Genomic DNA, 26508 nt, shown 5'->3' with positions numbered 1-26508 from the left:
TTCCTCTGTAGAACACGTCCCTTTTCCTCTCTCCCAACCGCATCCTTTACATCTGGCATGAAGCGCATGCTCTTTGAATGCTTAGATTCACTCTGATAGCGGAGATCAACTCCTTTCTGTTTAGCTTTAGATTCCTTACTATACAGCCCAATGCTTGTAAGGAAATCATGATTGGATACATACAATATACACATACATGTTTTAGCTATTATTATTTGAATACGTACGGAGTACTCCGACGCCCATCCTACCATATCCATAATCTTCTTATACCGAGTACGAGGTACGCACTGGCCAACGATGCCAAGCATTTCGCTATCCCTTATCTTCTTGCTCTATTTTAATTGTCTACCCCGTACTCCGTACACAGATCTACGTCACCATTAAGCTTGACGAAATGGAGGGTTGACTACAATTACTCTGGACATCCAAATCTGGGATCTCTCGTCACAATGAGTCGACTCAATGATGACTCCCAAGTCATTTCTGGCAAAGACCACAATACTCCCCCGACGCGCCCCATCTCGAATCAAGTGATTTCAAAAGAACTCACCGATGCTACCCTCAACTTTCTCTCCACCTCTACCAATGAGACCCTCCTTGGAGTCTTTGCGCTTCTTGCACTCGTCACCTACATTATCCTAGGGAGAATAGGTCTGCTTCTGATTGGAGTGGCTGTGGGGGTTGTCCTACACGCGTCCTGGGAGGGATCGGGTATTGTACATGCAGACGGAGCGTCACACGCAAAAACGCTCAACAGGCGAAGAGAACTTGCGCTGGAAGTTTCCAACAGGCTTTTGGACTGGCCGAAGCGGGCTGGTGCTTCAGACATCCAGGGGGGTGGCGATGGTTCTATAAGTACGCTGGAAGATATGTCATCGGCAGACTTGGAATATGCCACCTTCCAACCAGCCACCGCTGTCGCATTGAGAACGCTCACTGATGCAGTTGTAAAAGATTATGTCAGGTAAGTATCCTTCATCTATCCCCCTTCTCCCATCGTGAAACAAGTAGCTTACCCCAAATATAGATACTGGTATGAGCCACTTTTACCGTCCGAATCAATTTTCCCGAGTTCTTGTCGACGACTTTTAACGCATCTCATTACATCGGTCTCCTCGCACCTCTCGCGGAAACGAACAGAGGACACATTCTTGCAATTTCTCACCAACTCCTCATCTATCGTCATTGTATTCTTGAATGAACTTGCAGCAGCATTCACGGCCGCGGGCTCCCCGGTGGAGGCTCAAAAGGCTGTGGATCAGTACCTTGAACAATTTCCTGATAGCAGCCTAGCGAATGTCTTATCTGAGAAACAACAAAAGAAGAAACTTGGCATGATTGCGGATGATATACTGTCGAATTTCTTGGATTCGAAGACCTACAATTGTCCGGCTGTACGGGACTTCCTCCGTGAGGTTTTTGCAGGAGTGGTATTGGGGTCCACTATTAACAATCTTGCCCGTCCAGAATTTATCAATGAATGGATTATCTATCTCCTGCAGGGCGGCGAGTCTGAAATCATGCATGCTATCGACGCCGGCGTTGAAGGCGCACGGAACCAAGGCGTTAGTGCTCCCAGGTCTTCAGAAGACCCAAACACAGACTCCGTGAAAGCCACACAGAGAGATTCCATGCATGTGGCAAAGGCTACAGAGGAAGAAGCAGTTTTAGAGGTGAAGCGCCTAAGCGCTATGATTGCATCCCATGATACGCAGAGCTCGGGATCAGAAAAGCCTCCCCAAAACGAACAAATTGACGAAATTGACGCTTTGAAGGCTGGTCTGGCTTCAAATACGACTCATGAAAATGAAGATCACCATAACCTGGGAGCAGTGCCCAATATGCAATTATCTGCGAGCCGGAAACTTTCCGAGGACTCTTCTGCGCCACCTTTGATTCTTCATGGAGCACAAGTGTTGGTGGATGATGACGGGGCGAGGGATGAAAAAGGCCAGATCAAGTCGCGACCCATGTGGGATTATCTACTACAGGTCGAGCCAGCGTCAACACGATCGACTGGGTGGATGGTTTTTCGCAAATATTCAGAATTCCAGTCTCTTCATGAGATGTTGGGAACCGTTTCACGGTTGAATCAGATTTCAAGCTTCTCGGAGCGTCACCCCATACTGCCCACCTGGAAGGGCAAAACACGACAAGCTCTCGCTCGGGACCTTGAGTGGTATTTACAAGATGCCATGAAGCACGAGTCCCTTGCCGACACTGATCGAATGCGTCGATTTTTGGAAAAAGACGCTGGTTCATCCTCCGATCTCACCGGTCCTAACAAACCGGTATTCTCTTTCCCTAGTCAAACTGCATTTGAAAACATGGGCAAGGGTATGCTAGGTGCATTGACCAATGCGCCCAAGGGAGTGGCAGGAGGCAGTAAAGCTGTTTTTGGAGGAATGACGGGGGTGTTCGGAGGTGCCACCAATGGCAAGAAACCGGCCGTCGCTGCTGATCAGGTGCAACCCAAAGTTGATCACTCCAGTCGCAGCAGTTTGTCACAGACACGATCCAGCTTTGGTGATCGCAACATGGTAATTAACGAAAGTGTTGATTCGCCTGTGGTGTGCCCTAGCGACTCCCTGGAGATCCAAAGAGGCGAAATTCCCAAGTCGCCTTCGACTGACAGTACTAGAGAGTCGATTGTGAATGAGCAAGGTGTATGGACCACCGAGACCTCACCATCTAAAACCTCGCTTGATGTCAGCAATCATAATGCAGAACTTGACGTCCAGGCGACGGAAACCTCACCACATCGCCGATCAGAGACTGGTCATAGTATTGATCAACCCCGCAAGCAAGGGAATCCCATCACAGCTGATGAGACGCAAATAGCAGTAGAGCTGATCTTTGCGGTGATCAATGAGTTGTACACCTTGTCGTCCGCGTGGAACATACGCCGGACCCTTTTGAATGCTGCCAAATCGTATATCCTACGTCCCGGGAGCCCGACATTGGAAACCATTCGTACTCTGTTGCAAGAATCCATGATAGAAGGCCACACTTCAGATGACGCCCTCGGGGATTATCTCGTTAAGCTTCGTGAGAATACGCTTCCGACGGAGGAGGAACTTAAAACCTGGCCCGCTCCACCCAGTGAAGAGGAGAAGAACCGGCTACGGGATACTGCACGTAAACTATTCGTGCAGCGAGGAATCCCACAGGCCTTAACAAGTGTTATGGGGGCGGCTGCTAGTCGAGAAGCCCTTGAGAAGATATTTGATAGTCTCCAAGTTGAGAGTGTCGCTCGGGGATTTGTTTTTTCAATTCTACTACAGGGCCTGAGAGTCTTGACTCTCTAACAATAGATCATATTTGGAATATACATGAATGAGAGAGCAAGAGTAACAAGTGTCAATATATATATCTATGGATATAGATTAGCTTTCACGTGATGAAGTGCCCGTGTTTCGCGTTCGTGTTTGGACACAACTTCCCATCTTCTTACGTTCTTCCCTTCTTCCCTTCTCACAACCAGACTAATATCATCTATCAGTCATGACATCCAGGAAACGTTCACCTGAGTCAGGTGCTGGCCTTGACAGCGTCCGCCCCAAAAAGGCCAAGGTCAACACTACAGCGGAAACCAAAACCGATTCTAATGGAGATCGCTATTGGGAAATATCCAAGATGCGCCGCGTGACCATATCTTCTTTCCGTGGGAAAACTCAGGTGAATATCAGAGAATACTATGAAAAGGACGGGCAGGAGTTGCCAGGAAAAAAGGTTAGTTGATCGGTGACGTTTTATATAAACCGTGCTAATGTTAAATTCCTAATTCAGGGTATTTCAATGCCCGTGAATCAATTCGCTGCCATCGTCTCCATTCTACCTGAAATCGAACTGGCACTGAGAGAAAACGGGGAATCCCTGCCTCGGCCTGTCTACTCGCCAGAGGGAGGCCAATCTGATAAAGGAGAGCAAGGAAAGGACCATTCGGACAACCAAAGTCCATCAAAGCAGAATATCGAGGCAACAAGTGACGAGGAGAGTGAAGCATAAAGCTGCACAAAAATTTATTTGTGTTTCTCATAATTGGCCCTTGTAACTTTGTCATAATCAAATTGATCTTGACCGTTTGAATCAAACCATGGTGTGGTCTGGGCTTACTCCCCAATTTCCTTATAGATCACATACTCGCCTCTTGCGTTGCCATGTTGTTGGCGATAGAACCTCCCCGCCAAGCATGACGATGATCTTTCTCATGGAGAAGCTGGCTCTGGTCTCCGACTTGACCCCATCCTCCTCCTCCTGGTGTACGGACAATGATCCGCTCCCCTGCTTGCATCTGAGCGGAATTCTTCGCCCCGAGGCTGACATATTTTCTCTCCCAGCTTCCATCTTGCTTTTTGACGCGGCGTACCCAGATGTTCTGACCACAGCGGGCGTCCTCGCCTCCCTTCAATCCATATGGGTGGTAGACTCTTCGCTCGGAAAGGATCGAGACTTGCACTGGAATGCGGAATTCAATGTCTCGCACAACGCCATCCCCGCCGCGGTTTTGACCATTGCCCCCTGAATTCGGTCGCAGACTGAATTCTCGGAGGATCACAGGGTATCGCCGCTCAAACACCTCTGCATCGGTGATTCGGGTGTTAGTCATGTGTGTATGAACCCCCGAAGTCCCTTCCCAAGTTGGACCAGCCCCGCTACCGCCGGCGATGGTTTCATAGTAACCAAACCCTTTCGTTTCCGTCTCACCGGGCATATTCCCTCCGAGCCCAAAGGTCAGGTTGTTGGTATCACCCTGTGATGCAGCGCAAGCCTGGAAGCACCTCAAAATGACATCGGTCACTCGTTGACTCTGAGAAAAACGATAAGCCTATGATCGATGTTAAGTATTTGTCAGGTCTTACCGTCAAAACATTGCCACCCACCACAGCAGCTGATTCCGAGGGGGATAGAAGACTTCCAGGAGGAATTCGAACGTCAATTGGCTTTAAACAACCCTGATTCAATGGGATATCTGCTGAAATAAGGCACCTCAGGCAATAGATGATCGCTGAGTATGTGACAGCCTCCGGTGCATTGATATTGCCTGTCATTGTCAGCTCAATAAATATTAGTATTTCCCCTTCAGGGCCACTCAATCATACCATATACTTCTGGGCCTGTCCCCTCGAAATCAAAAACTGCTTCTCCTTTGTCCTCGTTTATTGATATCTTCAATTGGATAGGGCTCCCGTCATCCATGTAATCAATAGCACTCAGGTCTTGACCAGCAAACCTCTTGCTCACATCTTTCAGTAGATTACGCACGCTGAGCTCTGCATTGTCTTGGATCTGGTGCATATAGAACTGCACGGCAGCCTCACCATACTCCTCGATCAGAGTGCTGATCAAGTTGATCCCTTTCTTATTTGCAGCAATCTGAGCCTTGAGATCATTCAAGTTATCTGCTAGGCATCGAGTGCCACTGCAGTTTGGATACTGGGCCGGCTCTTTGTACAGCAATTCTGTGATGCGTTCCTCATCAAACCTGCCTTCTGATACCAATTTTTCGCTCTTGATAGCTGCGCCTTCTTGGTAAAGCTCCTTTGAATGAGGTGGCATAGATCCCGGGAGTATTCCTCCAATATCAGCTTCATACAAGTTAGAATATCTGTTCCTTTCTTCCCCCCTCCTCTCTTTCACTCGGGGAAAAGGTCTTACCATGATGCGCCCTAGAGGCGACGTAGAATATGATTTTTCCCTGGCTAAAAGCAGGCTGTAGGACCGTGATATCTGGGAGATGAGTTCCCCCAAACTCCGGGTGATTTGACACGATTACATCTCCGGGCTTCAATTTATCTTGCCAGATCTGGGCCTGTATCCGTACACAGGTCGACATGCTACCGAGATGAACAGGCAAATGTGGCGCATTCGCAACAAGCCCACCTTCTGCGTCGAACAATGCGCAGGAGTAGTCAAGCCTCTCCTTTACATTGGTGCTTACACTTGTCTTCTGTAAAGCACGTCCCATTTGCTCGGCAATAGCCATAAATCTGTGCGAGAAGACGCTCAGCAGGATAGGATCCACATTGTCAGTGCTAATCTTTGGCTGGCTGGCATCGGATTCACCAATATTGATGATGACATGGGTTTTTGTCAAGAGTGCTGAAGCCCCCGGGGTCACCACGATTGTTTGGGTATCATCGGCTAAAATGGCAGGGCCTCTCACTCGGTCATCAACATTCAAGTCGTCGAGCTTGTAGATTAGTGTTTCATGTCGACCGCCCTCGAAGTACACAAGTGATTTGCGATATTCCCGACCCGTCACGTCCTTTGGGCTGGACTCCTGGATCTGCTGGTCCACAGTTTTCTCGGATATTTTGCATCCTTTCCCGATTCCTCTCACCCGCACGTCATCCACAATGATGTCCCGGTCTGGAAGAGTAAAACCAAATTCTTGATCGTGTTGCTTCATAAATGCCTTCCCAAAGGCCCATTCGTCGCCCTCGAAGTGAAGATCGGCCTCCTCTTTGCTGGGCTTGAGTATCATCAAAGCAGATTCTGTGCCTCGATATCGCATATTGAGGTATTCTTCAAACACGATTGAATCATTGTTAAACCCTTGGTCTTGCAACCTCTGCGTGGATCGTTTCTTCAAGTATTCTATTCTCGAAGCAAGTGCATCCCTAGCCCCTGACTTGCCATTGTCAACCCAAATCTTTGATTCAGGCTCTTGGTTTTCATCGACAACGTCTGCTAGTGCCATTCCGTATGCTGAGAGCACCGAGGAATACCGATGGATCAAAATCTGCCGAATCCCCAGACTCTCAGCAATGGCAACGGCATGCTGGCCTCCGGCTCCTCCAAATGTAGCCAATCTGTGTCTTGAGGTGTCATGTCCCTTGGCCTCTGTCAGAGATCGAATGGGTCGGGTCATCGTCTCGTTGGCTATCTTGATAAAACCAAAGGCAACCTCGTCAGGGGACATTTTTCGGCTTTGGCCCCCTTCCGTCAACTTTTGGTTGATTTCTTTGGTTAGTTCCTCAAACAACACCCGACTAGCTTGTTCATCCAATCCTTGGGTTTCATCTGAGCCAAAAATCTTTGGGAAGAAATCTGGGACCAACCGCCCAAGGAACAGATTGGCATCGGTCACTGTGAGTGGTCCAGCCTTGCGATAGCACGCGGGCCCCGGATGGGCTCCTGCGGACTCGGGCCCAACGACGAAGAGATCGTTACGGTAAAACAATCTCGAGCCGCCACCTGCAGCAACAGTGTTGATATCTAACTGAGGAGACTGAATTGTCACCCCAGCGGTGGTTGTCTCAAAGACATGTTCGTACCGACCCGATCCGTATCTGCTAACATCCGTGCTCGTCCCTCCCATATCAAACCCTATTACGGGGATCTTTGACACAGGATCGTAGGAAGTCAACGCATAACCCACCACCCCGCCAGCAGGTCCCGATAGAATTGCCCGGAGCCCTGAAAATTGGTCCACGTCCACAAGGCCGCCGTCCGATTGCATGAACTCACAACGTGCGCCTTTGGCGCCCGTCTGCTGTTTCACACTCTCACTGCCTAGGCCACCCTCGAACCCAGCTTGAAACCCAGAGATATACTTCTTGATGGCAGGGGTCAAGTATGCATCGGCGCAAGCTGAAGTGGTCCTCGGCACAAGTTTAATCATCGGCATGAGCTGGTGGCTCAAACTCACATGGTGGAAACCAAGATCCTTGGCTATTCTTCCCACCAGTGCCTCATGGTCCGGAAAAGTATACCCATGTATAAGACATACTGCTATGCTTCTAATGCCGTGACTGTATACCTCTTTCAACTGCGATCTCACCAAGCCCTCAGATGGACGTTTCAGTATACGAACTGCTTCCGAAGAAAGGCCGCGAACAACATCGGCTTCTGTCTGGGTATGTTCCCGTGGAGTAGTGGTAGTGGAGTTTCGTTGCGGATCTTCTGCGTAGTCTTCCAAGGTGACGCGCTCATCCACCTCAACCACCTCTTCGTAAAGAACATCGGGACGTTTGATGGCAAGGTCAAATATTCTGGGACGAGACTGATTTCCAATCTTAAGGCAGTCTTTGAAACCCTTACTTACCACCAGTGCTACCTTCTCCCCCTTCCGTTCGAGCAGCGCATTTGTAGCCACGGTTGTTCCCATGCGGATGCTCTGGATCAAAGAAGTATCGATGGGTTCCCCGCGAGGGATTTCATGGCCTGTTAATTTGGAAAGAATGCGCCGAATGCCCTCCAAAGGTGCATCTTTGTAGTTGCTGGGGTCTTCCGAGAGCAATTTAATCACAATGTCATCTTCCAAGTGGCCCGTTCCTGGATTTCCAACGCAATCTGTAAATGTTCCACCTCTCTTTTGACATGTCAGTGTTCTGGATAAGTAGTGAAAGGGAAGAAGGCTTAGTACATCGATTGCAATACTGATTCCTTGTGTTGAACTCATAGTAGAAAAGTAATCGAATGTTGAAGTACAACAAACAATTGGGGGGGGAGTTTTTTGAATAGACCCCCGCAGATATCCTACGTCATGACTATGGCAACTTTCAAAATGGATTTGAGAATGTTTGCATTTTGCTTTGATTAAAAAAAGCTGTCGAACTGCTTATGGCTCCCATTACCTCTCACGTACAACTAAGGTACTACAGTGGTTCGGATAGAGACCACATAGTATGACGATCGGTCGGGGGCGAGGAAATTGAAATAATCGGTTTCAAATTAAATTGCGAACAAGACGGAGGGCGAAACGGAATTCATCGTGGTATTTGGGCGCGGACTTGGAACGATCGCTCGACGTTCGCTTCGGTGGGATCCGAGCTGCTGACCAGGATAAATTACCAACCTCAAAAAATAAAAATGGGAATAACTCGGGGAAAAGCAAAATCGAAAAAAAGTAGGGGAAGCAGGGGTCACACGTTCACTTGGCCCCCGGCTTATCCCGAAGAGCAAGCTTCACGCCATTTCAAATCAGAAACAAAGAAGGGGGACGAAATACGAGATATGCCAGATGTACCGAGGCAACACTGAGGTGATGACCCTGTCTCCCCCATCCCCCTGGTTGGCACAACCACAATGGAGGACAACGTCCAGAAGACGAAAACAGAATGACAGGAGACATGAGTCGAGAGCGGAAGAACGTAAGACTGAGTTGATCTACTCAGCAGTATCGAGCTCGTCATGAGCAGAGGGCATAGGGTCCAGGGGTACTGCAGTGTGTGAGTGAAAAGAACATTTTCTAGGCTATATTTCGAGGCAACTGACCTTTCCTGTCCTCACCGTTGGGGCCGTTCTCACGGTCCTCCTCACGACGCTCCCGATCATCATCGCGTCTTTCCCGGTCATCCTTGCCATCACGTTCGCGGTCATCGGGGCTGCGAGAGCGATCACGAGAACGGTCGCGATCACGCCGATCGTGATCACGGTCACGGCGGTCAGAATCACGGTCGCGACGGTCGTAATCGCGGTCAGTGCGGTCGGCGTCCCGTTCGTACCGATCGTCTCGGCGAGGGGAATAGTCGCCGCCACGGCTACGACGAGGGGATGGGGAGCGACCACGGCGAGGAGGAGTGCGATCACGGCGACGATCACGGCCAGTATCGCGGCCAGCGTCACGGGGAGCGTCACGGCCAGAGCCAGAGTCAAAGCGCCAGGAAGCAGAGGGAGGAGTGCGTGCCCACTGGAGATAGGTTAAAAGAAAATCAAGCAAACGTTGGAGGATATGCTTACCTCAATCTTCAACAAATCATCGCGGCCAATGCGCTTGTTGTGCATCTCATGGTAAGCATCATCGGCATCGCGGCGGCTTTCGTATTCAACGAAAGCAAAACTAGGCAATTTAGATTAGATAGGTAAAGTGGTTTTAGATATTATCATTCAACTCACAGTCGGCTGGAGGGAGTGCGCGGGGCAGGGATATCACAGCGAACAAGACGCCCATAACTAGTTTCAAAATCAGTTGAGCTAGCTTCGGGTACCGGTATCAAGAGAAATTATGATGACCAAGACTAGCTAACAGTTGCCCAAGGAGTGAGACGGGGCAATGTAGACACAAGCTTCCATGTCAATGTCACGCTAGTTGGGAGAAAGAAAGAAGAGTGCCGTCCAAGGCATTGCCATTTGGTCTTCATCGGGAGGTCGTCGGAATGGGGATCGAGGTTCGTAGGTGCGAAGGTAGAGGCGACACGTACCGTTCGAATTCGTAGGCAAGATCGCGAGCACGGGTGCCATGGCCAAACCCGGTAACATACAATGTAGTTCCAGAGCGAGAAGACATGGTGCCGTTAGCACAGAGCAATGGAAAAGAGAGAAGATTGGGTCAGTTGGGAAAGAATTTGAAAGAATTTGAAAGGAAAGGTGGAGCTTAGGAAGCTTCAAGAGGATTAAAGAGTATAAGGAAGAGAGAGAGAGGGAAAGAATTTAGGAAGGTGCTACGGTGGATCAAATGTGCCAATGACGCACTTGATGAAAGGAGTTTCAATTTCTTTTTATAATTTCTATTTATTTTTCAAGATGGTGTATTTTTTTTAAATATTTCATTTACAAATAGAAACATTTTAAAAAAAATCCAAGAAAAAGATTTGGTCTATGGATGTTGAAGATCTAGGCATATAACGAAGACTCATACTTAGACCTAAGGCACAGGTACGTAATATAAGTGGCGGGCTATCGGGAGGTACCGTGTCTGTCGGTAAGTCGGGATGTTCTTCTCTTTTCTAAACCTCGTGAAGCACCTCGAACTCAGGTATACACACCACTCTTGTGTGATCTGTGACACCTTTCTCTTGTTTACTGTTTCTTGTGAATTGTTACTTGTTTCTTCCTGTTCAACTACACATCTACGTTGAAGTGGAAAAGGCAACTCCGGCCCCAACAACTCATCTGATCATAGCAAAGCCCTTTCTTTTTGACCTTGCCTCACCTTTTTTCCCTTCTTTTTTGAAACTCCACTATCCGCATTACCTTTTATACCTCAGTTATATGGTCATTGAAACCAACAATACACCACTGAACTCAGGATCAGCGATGTGCTTTTAGATCACCAAGCCTCGGAAGACAACCAACCTTCATGGCTAGCACTACACTCATAGTGCTTTATCGCATTTGATTTGCAGCAACAATCAAGCTTCAATTTCTTACCCAAAGAATCGCGAGAAATCATTACACCACAGATCATAAAGGACTTCTTTATCAACGTCAGATCCGGATGTGCATACCGTCAAGATGAGCTTAGATCGCCAGGATGCTGTTCAAAAAAATGAGTTGGGGGGTGCAGCAAAGCCTGCCTTACAGAATCTGTCTAAGTTTCCCTCTGGTTCAAATCCAGTCAAGGTGAGAAGGATAATAACCTGACATCCCCCGTCTATTTGAGCTAGGAGGCTGACTTGATTAAAGCAGGAGCTGATTAATGAGCAACCTCCCTCAGCTTGGGTTCGTACTAGAAAGAACCTCGCTGAACCAGTGGTGGCTGCATTTATGGCTGGTGGAGTGGCTGGCGCAGTTTCCAGGACGATAGTGTCACCACTCGAACGGTTGAAAATTCTTCTTCAGATTCAAAGTGTCGGTCGAACAGAATACAGACTGTCAATCTGGAAAGCCTTGGTGAAGATGGGGCGGGAAGAAGGCTGGCGGGGCTTCATGCGAGGAAATGGAACAAACTGTATTCGCATTATCCCCTACTCTGCGGTACAGTTTGGGAGCTATAATTTTTACAAGCAAGTAGGTGGATGTTCATATCCTGTAGTAGGTTTCGATGCAAACTGACACCTCTTTGATCTAGTTTGTAGAGTCTCCCGATGGTGAGATGACACCGATGCGTCGCCTTATTTGTGGAGGTGTTGCCGGCATCACCTCGGTGACCATCACCTATCCTTTGGACATTGTTCGAACCCGGCTTTCCATCCAATCCGCTTCATTTGCCGACCTTGGGACAAGAGACCCAGGCCAAAAACTGCCAGGCATGTTCACCACAATGGCCATGATCTATAAAAATGAAGGTGGGACAAAGGCTTTATATCGTGGAATTGCTCCTACTGTGGCTGGAGTCGCCCCATATGTAAGTTGTCTGTTTAATTTGACTTGATTACAACTGACAAGCGCCAGGTGGGACTCAATTTTATGACCTACGAATCGGTGCGCAAGTATCTGACACCGGAAGGTGACAAAAACCCTAGCTCCTATCGAAAATTACTGGCTGGCGCGATATCTGGAGCAGTCGCCCAGACATGTACCTATCCTTTGTCAGTCCTTTAATTCTATTGGCCAAGCCCCATGGAACTGACTTTTCCTTAGTGATGTGCTACGCCGGCGATTCCAGATCAATACAATGTCGGGAATGGGTTACCAATACACCTCGATATGGGATGCTGTGAGGGTCATTGTGGCCGAAGAGGGACTACGTGGACTCTTCAAGGGGATAGGGCCGAATCTTTTGAAAGTTGCTCCTAGTATGGCCAGTAGCTGGTTGAGCTTTGAACTGACTCGTGATTTCTTCGTCAACTTGAATGATAGAGAATAGTTCAAATAATGTGTACTTAGATCTTTTCATTTTTTTATTATGCACATTTTATTGTACACAATGCATATGTATATGTACATTGAAAAGAAAAGTATCTGATACGTTGTAAATCAATGATGAATATGGAGTCATGCCATTGAAGATAAGGTTCATTTCAGGGCTGGAGCGAAGTCTCTGAGGTGGATCCATGTATCACGTGATTATGTGGCTAGTTAAATGCGAGGTCACGTGGCTATAGTGAAGTCATGTGCCTCGCCTTTCCTAGTCAAGTCTAGCGTAGGGCTAAACCCACACACCACTGTCCAGCCGAAAGTCAAGGATCAAAAACCTCCTGCACTTTCCATACGGGTGCGACAGCAAGCTATTTCCCGGGAAGTCGATCAATACACAGCCATGGGTATGTTCAATCATCTCCGTTCACTCGCCTATCGCATCTCGCAGCATTCATTCGAACCCATTTTCTTTTTTTGTCGTTCTCGGTCCATTCCACTGACAATTTATAAATCGCAGGTATCGACCTGGACCGCCACCATGTGCGGAGCAGCCACCGCAAGGCTCCCAAGAGCGACAACGTCTACTTGAAGGTTCTGGTGAAGCTCTACCGCTTCTTGGCTCGTATGAAACCCCCGATTCCGAATTTCGTTTGCAGCGCAATTTCTCCAGGTGTGTCGTTTTGAGGATTTATGTGGCTGATATGGGATGCATGATAGGCCGCACCGAGTCCAACTTCAACAAGGCCGTTCTCCGCCGTCTCTTCATGTCGAGAATTAACCGCCCCCCGGTTTCCCTTTCTCGCGCTGTCTCCAACATCAGCGAGGCACAGAAGGGCAAGACCGTCGTCGTTGTCGGCACCGTCACCGATGACAACCGCCTGTTGACCGTCCCCAAGCTGTCGATCGCTGCCCTCCGTTTCACCGCTACCGCTCGCGCTCGCATTGAGAAGGCTGGTGGTGAGACTTTGACTCTGGACCAGCTTGCTCTCCGCGCTCCTACCGGTGCCAACACTCTCCTCCTGCGTGGACCTAAGAACGCTCGTGAGGCCGTGAAGCACTTCGGCTTTGGTCCTCACACCGACAAGGTGCGTTATTTCGACTGGGAAATGAAATGGTATACAAATTTGCTGACTCAAAACAGAAGCCTTACGTGGGTAGCAAGGGCCGCAAGTTCGAGCGGGCTCGTGGTCGCAGACGTTCCAAGGGTTTCAAGGTTTAAGGGACTTGATAAGGATGATGCGGTGTGTATGTATTGTGAAAGATACATTAGCCACATTGACTTTCTCGGTGCCTGGAATCATTCCAGATCTAGCCAGAGACCTCAAGTCTGTGTACTTAAAAGTGGCGGGATGCCTTTGGTTGGACTGGGAAATGAGAATTTACGAATGAAGGGGCAAAAGAAAATTGAATCAGGCTTTGTCCTAAGTTTTTTTCTTATGGGATTTTTCAAACAAGAAAACAAGAAAAAAAATCTGTTCTAAAATGATATTCTCTTATGCGTCGCACTAAGGAACCAATCACTGGTCTATGGGCAGATTAGTATGGAGATATTTCTTCCCTCCTTCCCCATCATAGTCGGCTGCCCTGTGACCGTTTCCCCGGATTAAGTACTTGTAGATGGTCAGGCCCTCAAGTCCAACGGGTCCTCGTGAATGAATCTTGTTGGTGCTGATGCCAACTTCTGTACCAAATCCAAACCGCATGCCATCGGCAAATCTAGTAGATGCATTCCAGAAAACACCCGCACTGTCAATTCCGCTCATGAACATGTCCGCCGCCTCTTTTGACCGAGTCAAAATGATCTCTGTATGCTTGGATGAATGCATATTTATATGGGCAATGGCAGCCTCCACGGCCGTGATCGGAGAGTTAGTCGACGGAATGGTTTTCACTGCCAACACAAGGTCCAAAAATTCAGTGTTATAGTCGGATTCGGTGGCAGTTTGTAATTGCGCTGATTTCTCGGCTGGCAATGTCTTTTTCAGTGCAGATTTTGAATCAGGATCACAACGAAGAGTCACGCCTTTCTCTAGGAGAGCAGCAGCTACCGCTGGGAACACCGATTGAAGGGTGTCCTCATGGACAAGCAAGGTCTCCAATGAGTTGCATGCCGCTGGATAGTTCGTTTTCGAATCCACAATCACTTTCACAGCGGTATCGATATCGGCATCAGCGTGTATGTAAGCAGAACAAAGGCCGTCGGCATGTCCAAGCACAGGGATTTTCGTATTATCCTTCACGAAACGGACAAGTTCGTTGGAACCTCGAGGAATGACCAGGTCAATCAACGAGTCCTGGGCCAAGAGAGAAGACACTGCATCGCGTGTCTTGACCAGCTGGACCGATGATACTGGCACTCGAGATTCGGCGATAGCTTTGGAGACAACGTTCGCGATTGCCGCAAACGATTCCATGGATTCCTTCCCGCCTGCAGATTTACATTAATTATACAAGCTCATGAAACCTTATCAGGGCGTACGTGTACCTTTCAGAATAGCAGCGTTACCTGACTTGATAGCCAACGCAGCGATGTTTGCTATTACCTCTGGACGGGCCTCAAAGATAATCAGTAGCACACCGATAGGGCAGCTGACTCTCTCGAGGGTCAGACCATCGTCGAGGAGGGTTCGCAGTGTCACTTTGCCAACTACGGTTGTATTATGTTAAGTTTTGTCTCAATGATCGAAGCTCAAAGATTAAAAGGACACTTACTGGGGTCATCCAAATCTCGCACACTCAAGATTCCATCAAGCATGTCTTTGTATTTTCCAGGTCGCGACAGATCAAGTCTCTTGAGCACGCTATGACTCAAATTCCCGCTCTCGGCCGCAATAGTAGCAATTTCCACATCCTTAGCATTGGCTGCAAGGATATCTTTCTTGTTCGTTTCCAATGCATCATGGAGCAACGTCAGAGCTTTGTTGCGGTCATCGTTGTTTAAGGTTGCAAGGCGACGGGAGGCAAGTGATGCGCTATGGGCGACATCAATTGCTCCAGATTCAGTCAATGACATATCAAATAATCTCCGCTCCTGTACGGATTAGACAACAAGTGTAGAAAAGAAGTGAAAGCAGTAGTAGAATAAAGAAAAGGGGGGGAGGGGAAGGGAAATGAGTCAAAAGTGTGGAGGGGCACGTTATCGATCCCGCTGGTCTCGGACTTACCCACCTTCCCGAGGTCTCTCTCATAATCATCACACCTCCCTACGTCACATTTCTTTACATACACATACCTACAACACCTATAACGTAGGTTTCTTTTACAATTTCATCAACTTCTTTCTTCTTCTTCTTCTTCTTCTTCTTCTTCTTCTTCTTCTTCTTCTTCTCCTTCGCTCTTCCCTTAATCCAACCTGGAATCTTCATCGTATCGCAATCCTGACACAAAAGCATCACACTGGTTTGAAACAAGACACCTTTGCGCATTTGACAAATTATCTTGGTTATCTTGTGTTCTTCTTTCATACACTGCCAGAATGACACTCCTCTCGGATATTATCTCTGCATCGGCACATTTACACAGCTCTAATCAGCTACCCAGCGACGAGTATGACCGCCGGATCCGCGAGCTAGTTGAATACTTCAGGCGGCTACAATCCACCAAAGCTCTCGACTCACTTGCCAGTGATAAGTCTGTTCTCGATGTAAGCAGTTTTATCTATATCAAGTCTCGTCTATGAAAATTCTATGGGTTTGCAGCTAATATGCATTTGTCTTTAGCGTTTTAACCCAGCGATAGATTCTATCCCATATCTTTTCGTGCTACATGTGCAAATACAAAAGGCACAGGAACTCAATGCCGACGCATTTCCAGCTGATATCCACCCCTCAGGAAGTCTATGGGCATATGCTGCACATTTTTTGTCGGGTTGCGATGAGGTCCAAATAAGATACGCTGGACGAGAATGGCGTCTTCTTGTTGAGCTCGTGGGGCAAGCCTCGCAATCTGCACTAATGGCAAGTTGGCTATTTCCCAGTTTCCTGGGTTTCATTGCTAATTTAACCTGATACAGCCACTGCTAGGCGCTACGCTGGTTAAAGACGCCATGCTTCGTCTCGATCCGTCATGTGCCGTTTTCACTTCGAATCACCTCTTGCTTGTCCGGCTTTGTCTCCAGGCCAAAGCATATTCGTGTGCATTGCCTGTCTTGAATAGGCAGATTTGCCACTTCCCAATTTCGCTGGGGCGTTCCTCCTCAGAGCCCTCCGTGCCCTGTGCGGATCACGGGTCAAGTGTATCCTTTATGACTGAAGCTTCAGAGGTCTCATCTAAGCTATCATATCGAGAATACTTGCAGTACTTTCTTTATGGTGGTATGGTATACATGGCGTTGAAAGAGTGGCGCAATGCACTTCATTTCCTTGGGATTGTCGTCTCTACCCCGAGTACTAGCTATGTGAGCATGATTATGGTGGAGGCCTACAAAAAATGGGTACTGGTAGGCCTACTCGAAAATGGCAAGGTAAGCTATCCCTTCGTTGAAAGAAGTAGAAAAAAATAAGCTCGACGGCATTAACCCTATTATTTTCTTGGGCTAACTGTGTCCGTGGGCAGCTCTGTTCACCTCCAAGCATCACAGCACCTCATGTGGTGAAAGTGTATCAATCACTTGCGAGGCCCTATATTATCCTTGCTCATGCATTTGAACGTGGAGATCTGAAAAGACTTAATGCTGAAATCGATGCTGCCACGGGAGTCTGGTGTGCGGTAGGTGACAGCTCATATTGATTCTGTAGGTTTTATTGTTTTGACATTCAGAGCTAATGCCGCTGCTTTAGGACAATAATGTCGGTCTCGTTTCCCAGGTACGGGGTGCTTTCTTCAGTCAAACCGTTATCAAGCTTGGGAAGACTTTCGCAGCTTTAACAGTGGCCGATCTTTCCAAGCAGGTGGTTGCCTCCCCTGTGTGTGCAGAAGGCATTGGATCCGCTGTTTCGTCCCTCATCGTGTCTCGTGCTTTGAACGCGACATTGGTGCAGACCAAAGATCATGCTGAGTCTTCTATGCTACGGTTCTCATCAATTCATTCATTGCCTCGCTTCTCTCATGAGTTGGACTTACAGTCCCAACTCAGGCAGGAGATGAGCCTGATGGAGAGCCTGGTGGTTAATCTTGGGGAGACCAATAATAACCTGGGATTAAGTGATGAATACGTTGATAGCCTGCATAAGGGTCAGGTTTGGTCAGGTTCTAGTGAAGTTAATCCCATTGTAGGGGGAGAGGCTGGACTTGAGATGGATGAAGATCTGATGGGTGACATGTCTTAGGATTCATCTTTATGGTATCAAGGGGCATTAAGGACTGAATAGTCTTGCTTTTGAATGCATTGCTTGCGGTGCTGGTCACTTACAGTTTATGTGGTCTGATAATCGTGATATATGTAGTTTGATATGGTCACACCGCAAAGGTTTCGGGAATCTCACCCACACCGGGTTGTTATACCGGTGGCTTAACTCAACATACGAAGACCTTTTATGGCTGCTACTAAGGGAGAGATGGAGAAGGAGAAAAAGTCTCTGCTGTTTAATATATGTAAAAACAAGGTATCTATATGTAACGGATAAAAATCCTTAATAACATGGAGACGGAGTCACCTGACCGTGTGAAGGAACGAAGTCAAATTGATTCAATACTGACTAAGTCGACATGCTGTTTACAAAAAGCTTGGAGAAGGGAAGGAATGAAGCAAGCGGGATAATAATAAGGATGACGGGTAAGGCGGTGGCAGAACGGAAGCGTGCGGAGACGGAAGGCTATATGGCCCTGCCATATAGCCTTCAGCGGGTCTAACTAGACCTGGCACTCACCCGCACCTCAGAGGGTCAGGGTCCAACCTTACCGACCCTGACCCTGACCCTGACCCTCTAAGGGTCCCTTGAGGGTCACCCGCATCGACCCTCATCGACCCTTAAATGTATAATTTCTCCCCGCCTTTCCTATTTCGGACGTATAAATTAGATGATTCAGCTTCTTAAAATACTGTTATTTATAGCTGTTCTGGTATACCTCTAAATTTTTCTTATCTTTTACTATAAAGACTTTCGAAATATAAAGAACTTAAATTATAAGCTAATACCTCGTATATCGTCACCTTAGGTTTCTTAGTATCGAGCAGAAAAATCTTATTAAAGGTTAGTTTTAATAGATAATGTGAAATATTTATGGTGTAGTAGTTAAAATATATTTCTGAAGCAGACTGATAGTGGTGCATATTATACGATAAGAAAGCGTCTTTTTATTTTTAATATAAATAAACATTAAATATTAAGTTATCTTAGGTAATTAACTAATTAGAGTCTTATTTAATTTTCTGCTAATTTAGCTTACCTCTAATTACTCTGGATCTTATACGAAAGAAGACTAAAGAACTCGATTATTAGACTTTAACGATTTCTATTTTAAAAAAAAGATAATATGACTAGAGAGTCGATAAGGGTGACCCTCACTGACCCTTAGGGTGACCCTTAGGGCGACCCTCTTTACCCGCATATACCCTCTATACTAGCTAATCGGACGAGATAACTTTAGCCTAAGTAGGTAAGATAATGATCTATTAACTTCGCGTCCTCTCGCGATTAGGATAAACTGATTCCCACCGTATAATAGCTTTTTTCTATTTACTTTCTATAAGTCCTATTCTTCAGATTCCCCATAAACTACCTATGAATTATGTCTTAACTCTCGGATAGATATCCTTCCTTAATAGCCGAGGGGGCGGGAATAGAAGATCTCTTATATCTTATCCCGGACGATACTTTTTTCTTAAGTCCATTTCCATTAAGTTAACCTTCACTTAATATAACACTTAATAATTCCTCTATTCCTCCACAGCTAGCACTCCCGGCACCAGAAAACCTTCGGCGGATTAAACCCGACCGGATTAACGAATATCTATCGTACGAAGCGAATATAAGTAAGGAATTTATGGAGTGGTGGCTTTAAACTAACTATAGGAGGAGAAGGCGAATTAATTAGGATAGAAGGCATCACGTAACCTACTAGGAAGGCTTCGATTAAGTGGCTAATACTAAGGATAGAAAGCCAGGCGTGATATATAAGCGATGCCGTACGGTTCTTAAATATCTAGCGTTAGCATATTCTAGTACCTTATCGATGAATAAACATCTTAAAGGACCATAATACCAGCGAGGAATAGGAAAGCTAAGCATCCATAAACTACTCGTATAAGCTATATATATAACTAAGCTCATTTCTCTACTTAGAACTAACTAATAGATAATCTACTAGGGTTAGAGAGCGCCTACCTAAGTATTCACGCAGAGTACTTAGGAACAGAAGCTTCTAAATCTAGTCATAGTGTCGCATTAACCTTTCCTATTCCTCGAGCATTAAGAGTTCTATGATCTTATCTCGTACGCACGACTAGCCCCCACGATACCGACCATTCCTTCTAGGAAGGTAATCCGTACGAGGCTTCGTGAATTTATCACCGAAAACTAAATAACTACACTCCGAAGCCTACTACTAGACGTAAAGCTATCTCTAGCACTTAACTACTAGACGTCGCCATTCTAGTAAGCATTTATAGCGATAACAGCATATTTCCTTAATCGGAACTAGGACTATCACGAAGTCCTTCTTAGTTTTAAGCCGCTTTCCGGTACACATTTAGGGGCTAACCTTAGTGAGGTTATCGTACGGACTCTATAATAGCATTAAATCCTCGATCGAGTGCTTACGATTACGACAGATAATGCGTCTAATAATACTACGCTTATAGCTATCATTAACGATATAATATAGGCTCTAAAGCTTAACACTAAGTCCGTAATTATCTAAGTCCCTTATATTATATATAACGTATTTCACCACCGAGTGGCCACAACCACCGAGTGGCCACCCCAACCCTACATATTAAATTTAAATGCATTTTTCTCAACCAAAACTCCATTAAATTAATTCAACTAACTAATTGGTCTATCTGGACATGTTTCTCTTCTATGCCCTGGCAATCTGCATATTCCACATCCCCGGGGGGGCTTTGTACGTGGTTGTAAACCCGATTCTCTAGATATGCCGGCGGCGGGGGAAGGTGCTTCAGTTGCTTCCAGTTGCTGCATAATTAATGCAGATGCTTCTTGAACTGAGAGGCCTTCTTCGGCGGGTATCTGCCTTCGGGATCGAGTGCGCTTTTGCTTCTGCTTCTCGTTGGCGGCGCGTAAATCGCTTACTTCTTTCTCAAGAAGTGCGGCGGATTGTATAGTGATCTGGCACGCCTTTAAAACCTGGTTTATAGCGGAATTGAGAGGACTTGGAGGGCTCCTTGATCTTATACGAAGCAATGCTTTAATTGACGAAGCTTGTTTTTGTAATTAGACGTAGTTCGAAGGGGTTTTTAGGTCCTAATCACTACCCCGGCTCGGAGGGGGGTCGGGGTTCGAAGACGAATATCAAGCTTTGAAATCACTCGATCGGGTGCAAAAGGTATTAAACCAGCTGCTCCGAAGCTATTTTTAATAGTCTCTGATTTAAAAGCTTTAATTCGTATAAGTGGGTATGCTTCGAGGAAGTCAAGTTTATCGACATGATTTATCCCACTCCGCATTTTGAATTCAACAAACCGACCGTACGCACGTTTTAGTACCGCAAAACAGCCGATATCGAGAGGTTGTAAAAGGTGAGAGGAATGCGGAGGCATATAAATTGGTATAATACCATTTTATTCGCAGATTTCGTCGAACTTCGGTGTTAAATGGCTTCCGTGACCGTCGAGTACTAGAAGCCGATACCTCCCCTTCGTACGCGAAGAAGTCGAAGGAATAAAGAGCTTTTCGAGCCAACGAAGTCCAATTTCATCCGAAGTCTAACCGTTAGGGCTTACTTCAAAGCGCCAGTCATTCGGGACGCTTTTAAACCAAGATTCGAGGAAGACTTTGCCTTTAAAAATCACACACGGAGGAAGCACCCAGCCAGAAGCACCCGTACATTCAATTACTGTCACCCACTCGCGAGTTCCAGGTTATAAAGTCTTACGCCGACCGGTTATATCACTTCTCGTAATAACCTTCGCGGTCGCGGTTAATCCTAACGCGAAACCGGTCTCGTTAAAGTTATAAACGTCATCGGGGTCGATTCTAAATTGAAGGATCGTCTTTTAAACCAGATTAAACCACTCCCCAATGATTTTAGGGTCTTCGCATTTCGCACGCTCGTAATTATACCGTTTCGAGAATCGGGAGGAGAGGAGAGGATGTCGTTTCACGAATTTCGTAACCTAATTTTCGCCGACCGAAAGAACCGGGGTAGTTCCACGTTATTAAAGAAGAAGATCCGCCATTTCTCGTACGGAAGAGGGCCGGGGGGCTGCTCTATAAGAATCCATAGAGATAATCCATTTTTCAAGAGATTCCTCTTTAAGTTCTGTCAATTTATGCGAATTAGCGCGAGAAGTCGCGCGGTCTTGACGCCGCTAAGGCGGCGGCGGAGAGTTAAACGCGGCACATTAAAAGTGCGAGCAGCGAGAGTAATATTGCTGATATCTCCATTTTTAAAAGCCTGGATAGCTAATAAAAGCCTACCCTCTTGCTCAATTGAATTTTTCGAGCTTTGGGAGCGAATTGGTGGCATAGTGGGTGGTTGAAGAAGAAGGGATTAAATTAATTGACGCGTTTTGGGTGGGGTGGCCACTCGGTGGTTGTGGCCACTCGGTGGTGAAATACGTTATGATTTAACTTAGTCTGAATGATCTGCTTAGGAAGATGAAGGCTTCACTAAAGAACGACACCGCGGAGCTTAAGTGGAAAGAGGATCGCGTACGAGCCCTACGTGCTCGATAATAAAAGCGAGAGATTACCGACACACTAAATAAGGTTAGTTCTCTTACTTTCTAGTTATACGATGATCATACTTATATCTATATATCTAAGGTCCGTAGTCTTACTGTCTATATTAACGTAAGCCCTTAACGCCGCGACGCTTTCTATAATCTTTAACCCGACGAGCTAAAGCTCGTGCCTATCTAGGACGTACGAACGCGATAGAATTTAACGTATCTTATGCTTCGCCGGGCTAAGAGACTCTAAGCGACGTTTAATATATTCTGCTCGTAGTACGATTAGCCTCATTTTACACTAAATACCGAGGAGTGGCGATAAATCGATTATCTACTATTTATCCTATAGCCCTTCTTTAAATATATAACCGTTATTTATACGACTAAAGATATAAGTATTCACTTAGTCTTTAGTTTCTATAATAGGATTTTTAATTATCTTAAAAATTTAATCCGTTAACTCTGACGAAAGAAGGTGTCTTAGAAGCAGTTAATGCTTTCCTCGCTTAAGGCTACGTAAGAGAAGCTATTAAAGTACTACGCTATAATAGATAGTATCGAAGGCGATCTCTACGTAATTAGTACGATCCTAGCGCCAGTAAATAAGCTCTAGTTCTTCTTAACTAAGGACTAGGAGTCCGATGATCCAGAGAAGGACTATAAAAGGATCTACCGTGATAGTCTTAAGTCTCTCTTTACCTCGTACGAGGAGAAACGTCCAGAAGAAAGGCTACGATTAGACGTAGTATTATTAATGACGACGATGACAGACGCTAATCTACTATTTAAAAACCCGTAAGCGTCGCTGCCTCCGTAATAGGACGAGCTTACGAGGTACCTTAAAAGTCGTACGTGCTCTCTTCTCTTCTTACTACATAACACTAACTCTTTCTTTTAGCGACCGTACGAGGCTCCCCTCGGGTCTTTTAGAAAGACTATGAACACGAGTTTCCTGTACTTATAAGCCTTACCCGGGATATTATATTAATCCTAGTAACTAGAGTAGGAGTAGAGCGTCTCTTTAACTCCGCTCGGGATATCTATCATTATCGACGAGGGTCTTTAAAGCTAAAGACTATCCGGGATATTATGCTATAGATATATACGATAAGATTTAACCTCTAAGAGCAGAAACGGCTTATGCTATAGGAGTATCTCTCACACTAAGAGATCGCAGCTATAACAGAGGCTAATAAAACACGGGACGAATCGTTTAATCCGATCAGCGATACCGAGGAGGAGACAGAGGATATAGTGTATAAGGCGGAGTGTACATAGCCACCTAACACATAGTCCCTTCCACGGTCTCGTACGATAACACTTAACCCTAAATATAGAGAGGCTCTAGATCATAATAAGGACGATAACGACGATGACGACGATGACGACATAAACCCTCCTTTACCTAACACACAGCAGCGTGTATCTTACAGAAAGCGTAAGCGCTCGAAGCTACTTAAGGGCTATGTACTTAGATCTTAATAATTACTACACTGTTTAATTCTCTATATCCTATGCTGTCATTCGTACGATAAAGAATATAATTTTCTTCTGATTTTATCTCTTGATTCTTAATTCTTTACTCTTCTGCTGTATTAAAAGTTATAAATGAATACACAGAAATCCTCTCTAAATCTACATAATTTATGCATCGTAAGTAAGTCACGTTTTCTACCTGTTTGTCTTATTTGGGGACCCTGAGGTTCACCCGCGGGTGACCCTCTTGAGGGTCAGACCTCTAGGTGAACGACCCTCAGGGTCGATAACTCGGTCGCTTACCCACCCGCGGGTGAGGGCCAGGTCTAGGTCTAACCCGTTACAGACCGCATCGGTCGAGTATTGGGAACGAACCGCCAAGGAATCGTCATATGGCTCCCACGTGAGCGTGGCGGCACACATAGTCTAGGATTCCCCTAAACCCCCTTTTCCTTTAGTAAGAATTAGTATTAGCACACACTAATAATATATTCCCGTTCCTCTCTAAGTCATTATATCTTACCCGGTTAATAGGCCTTATGTTGAACTGGGAAGAAGCAGACGTGACTTAATACCAAAAGCTTACTGTACACGGCAAGTGGTAAAAATGAGTGTGTTCTTCTATAGGGAGCTGGAAGCTTCATATATATACCCCTGAATACTTGCTAAGGCTTACTAGTAAGTGGGTCCTGTATACATGATAAACAGCTAACGAAATGATGATACGGGTGATGGTCATTTTAGCTGACACACCCCCCCAGGAGCCACTCTGTAGGCATCTCCATAAGTGAAAATTCTGCTTCCTTAAGCGATCTATTTATCCACTAAGTGCTGTATATCGACCAGCCTAAGTGCCTCGATGAATGCTTTATGAGCTTATATTAGAAGGAGCTTAGTGAGTCTATCTGCCTGCGTGTTAGCAGTAGCCATCTAACGAATTAAAATGTGGCCGGCATCCACTTCCTAGCGGAGCTAGTGGTGGTGAATGTCGACATAACGCAGCTTAGTGTGTAGTTATGGTTACTCTCTGGTAAGTAAGTTAACCGTTTATTAATTATCGCAGTTAATTAATAGTCCTATATTATAGTTAAGACCGACTACATAAAGAAGCCCCTTCTACCACATAGCTGACTTACCGTCTTCTAAGATAGTAAGTAGCTCCGCCTTAGTGGTTAACGTTATCACCGTTCTCTGCTTAGTTACTTTTTAGTTAATGGTAGCACCGAAGAGCTTATAGAGAAAGCCTTCCGAGCTTTTCCGATTAGTGTGGTCACTAAAGGAAGCGTCGCTTAAGAAGTGGAGCGTAGGCGTAGTGTGTGTGGAGTGGTATTCGAGAGCGAGGAACCGAGTATCGTATAAATACTAGATTAAGCGATTCACTGCCTCTCTGTTTTCTAGGCCTAGGTTCATAAGGAACTCGGCTAGGTGATTTACCGCCTTCGCCGCGTTAGGGCGAGTGATGACTATAGGGTAAAGAGCGGAGCCGAGCTTTTTCTGGTACTCTAAGATCTACTCCTTAGTTATAACTCTAGTGAACTTACTCATTTAGTTTACGGGGAGTGGGGTTTTATACTTACGTCTATTAGTAAGTCCGTACTTAGTGGCCATAGAAGAGATATACGAATCCTAATAAAGCCGGAGCTTATGCTTCTAGGTGTCTCGGAGAATGCGAATTCCGAGAAACTAAGCCGCTTCTCCTATCTCGCGAAGCTCCTAGTGTTCTTTAAGTTATTATCGTAACTAAAGCGCTTACTAGTGCTTTAACCGATGAAATACGATAATAATATCGTCGACATAAAAGAAGATAATGATACTATCGTGAGTGAATAAGTAAGGATCTTCCGGTATAGAAGTGAAGCTAAGCTTTTCGAGTACGCGAGTGGCTTCTTACTACTAAAGGCGCGGTGACTTCCTAAGACCATAAAGTGCTTTTTATAGTCTCTAGGTGTTACTTCCGTCGCAGAAGCCTTCTAGTATCTATATATAGATAATGTCGTCGAGGTTACTATTTAGGAATGCGTTAACGGCATCGAGCTATATCGTGCTAAGATTAAATGCTGCGGTAAGCATAAAGACTACTCGCGCGGTTCGTGTAGTAAGCGTTATTACTCTCTTTTCCTTAGAGTTAATGGACTATAAATCACCTCTTATATAAATTCTCGCTTTTAGCTTAGTGAGGAAACCATTACTATTAAACTTATAGGTGAAGACCTATGTCAGAGGAAGCACTTAGATACTTCGATCCTATGGTCGGGGCTCGACTTTATATGTGCCCCTTTTCCTAATTACTTCGACTTCTAGCCCTACGGCGGCTAGGAAACCCTTAGTAAGTGGGTGATTAAGCATCTCCTTCTATGTCTTTAGTTTAGGAGGGAGATCGTCTCGGTGGCGGGTTAGCTGAGGACGGCTTACTGAGATGCCTATTATAAATGTAGTAAGTATAGTGTTATACTTATCCTCGGAGTCATTATATGCGAGATAACTTACTATATTAGGGTCTTCGCGAATACGTCGCTTTCTCTTTCCTTAGAGGATATTTAACGGTATAATTGTGAAGGGCTGAAGCTTTATTGATTCAATTAGGCTTAGACTTCGGCACGACCCACTATAACCCGGACCCAACCCAACCCAACCCAACCCAAAATGGGTTTTGGGTCCATTGGGTAACCCATTGGGGCCCCAATATAGAGCAAACCAGCCAAACAGCCTTCTAGAGTGGAGCTGCATAATTAATGCACTTTTTGCTTGTAATATTGAGTATTTTGTTT

At 45.9% G+C, this 26508-nt stretch overlaps 9 protein-coding genes across 9 annotated transcripts; 5 read left to right on the top strand and 4 right to left on the bottom strand.

Moving 5' to 3' along the window:
• Positions 1–452: 452 nt before the first annotated feature.
• N7447_006763 (uncharacterized protein) lies at positions 453–3311 on the top strand (the record flags this gene model as incomplete). The annotated part of the gene is made up of 2 exons (XM_057231025.1): positions 453–967; positions 1031–3311. 2 exons carry the CDS (start codon positions 453–455, stop codon positions 3309–3311), a joined length of 2796 nt encoding a protein of 931 aa, XP_057086115.1.
• Positions 3312–3507: 196 nt separating this feature from the next.
• On the top strand, positions 3508–4011 carry N7447_006762 (transcriptional coactivator p15/PC4 family protein; the record flags this gene model as incomplete). Its single annotated transcript, XM_057231024.1, has 2 exons — positions 3508–3735; positions 3793–4011. 2 exons carry the CDS (start codon positions 3508–3510, stop codon positions 4009–4011), a joined length of 447 nt encoding a protein of 148 aa, XP_057086114.1.
• Positions 4012–4138: 127 nt separating this feature from the next.
• Positions 4139–8410, bottom strand: N7447_006761 (Hydantoinase B/oxoprolinase; the record flags this gene model as incomplete). The annotated part of the gene is made up of 5 exons (XM_057231023.1): positions 4139–4813; positions 4866–5047; positions 5106–5591; positions 5662–8320; positions 8375–8410. 5 exons carry the CDS (start codon positions 8408–8410, stop codon positions 4139–4141), a joined length of 4038 nt encoding a protein of 1345 aa, XP_057086113.1.
• Positions 8411–8677: 267 nt separating this feature from the next.
• Positions 8678–9082, bottom strand: N7447_006760 (uncharacterized protein; the record flags this gene model as incomplete). Its single annotated transcript, XM_057231022.1, has 2 exons — positions 8678–8830; positions 8960–9082. The coding sequence occupies 2 exons, from the start codon at positions 9080–9082 to the stop codon at positions 8678–8680; spliced, it is 276 nt and encodes a 91-aa protein (XP_057086112.1).
• A 35-nt stretch (positions 9083–9117) lies between these two features.
• N7447_006759 (RNA-binding protein) lies at positions 9118–10237 on the bottom strand (the record flags this gene model as incomplete). The annotated part of the gene is made up of 5 exons (XM_057231021.1): positions 9118–9170; positions 9226–9640; positions 9691–9790; positions 9847–9903; positions 10152–10237. 5 exons carry the CDS (start codon positions 10235–10237, stop codon positions 9118–9120), a joined length of 711 nt encoding a protein of 236 aa, XP_057086111.1.
• A 947-nt stretch (positions 10238–11184) lies between these two features.
• On the top strand, positions 11185–12478 carry N7447_006758 (putative mitochondrial carrier protein; the record flags this gene model as incomplete). The annotated part of the gene is made up of 5 exons (XM_057231020.1): positions 11185–11292; positions 11359–11679; positions 11741–12016; positions 12064–12200; positions 12253–12478. 5 exons carry the CDS (start codon positions 11185–11187, stop codon positions 12476–12478), a joined length of 1068 nt encoding a protein of 355 aa, XP_057086110.1.
• A 393-nt stretch (positions 12479–12871) lies between these two features.
• N7447_006757 (60S ribosomal protein eL18) lies at positions 12872–13690 on the top strand (the record flags this gene model as incomplete). The annotated part of the gene is made up of 4 exons (XM_057231019.1): positions 12872–12875; positions 12989–13093; positions 13189–13556; positions 13613–13690. The coding sequence occupies 4 exons, from the start codon at positions 12872–12874 to the stop codon at positions 13688–13690; spliced, it is 555 nt and encodes a 184-aa protein (XP_057086109.1).
• Positions 13691–13988: 298 nt separating this feature from the next.
• N7447_006756 (glutamate-5-semialdehyde dehydrogenase) lies at positions 13989–15836 on the bottom strand (the record flags this gene model as incomplete). Its single annotated transcript, XM_057231018.1, has 4 exons — positions 13989–14899; positions 14957–15118; positions 15184–15502; positions 15735–15836. 4 exons carry the CDS (start codon positions 15834–15836, stop codon positions 13989–13991), a joined length of 1494 nt encoding a protein of 497 aa, XP_057086108.1.
• A 110-nt stretch (positions 15837–15946) lies between these two features.
• N7447_006755 (putative COP9 subunit 3) lies at positions 15947–17738 on the top strand (the record flags this gene model as incomplete). Its single annotated transcript, XM_057231017.1, has 4 exons — positions 15947–16114; positions 16484–16933; positions 17026–17178; positions 17250–17738. 4 exons carry the CDS (start codon positions 15947–15949, stop codon positions 17736–17738), a joined length of 1260 nt encoding a protein of 419 aa, XP_057086107.1.
• Positions 17739–26508: the final 8770 nt, after the last annotated feature.

Source organism: Penicillium robsamsonii, assembly GCF_028829455.1.
Source record: "Penicillium robsamsonii strain IBT 29466 chromosome Unknown utg000003l_segment0_segment0, whole genome shotgun sequence".
Lineage (NCBI taxonomy): Eukaryota > Fungi > Ascomycota > Eurotiomycetes > Eurotiales > Aspergillaceae > Penicillium > Penicillium robsamsonii.
Note: the sequence above shows the minus strand (reverse complement) of the source record. Positions and strands in the feature narration are given on the sequence as shown.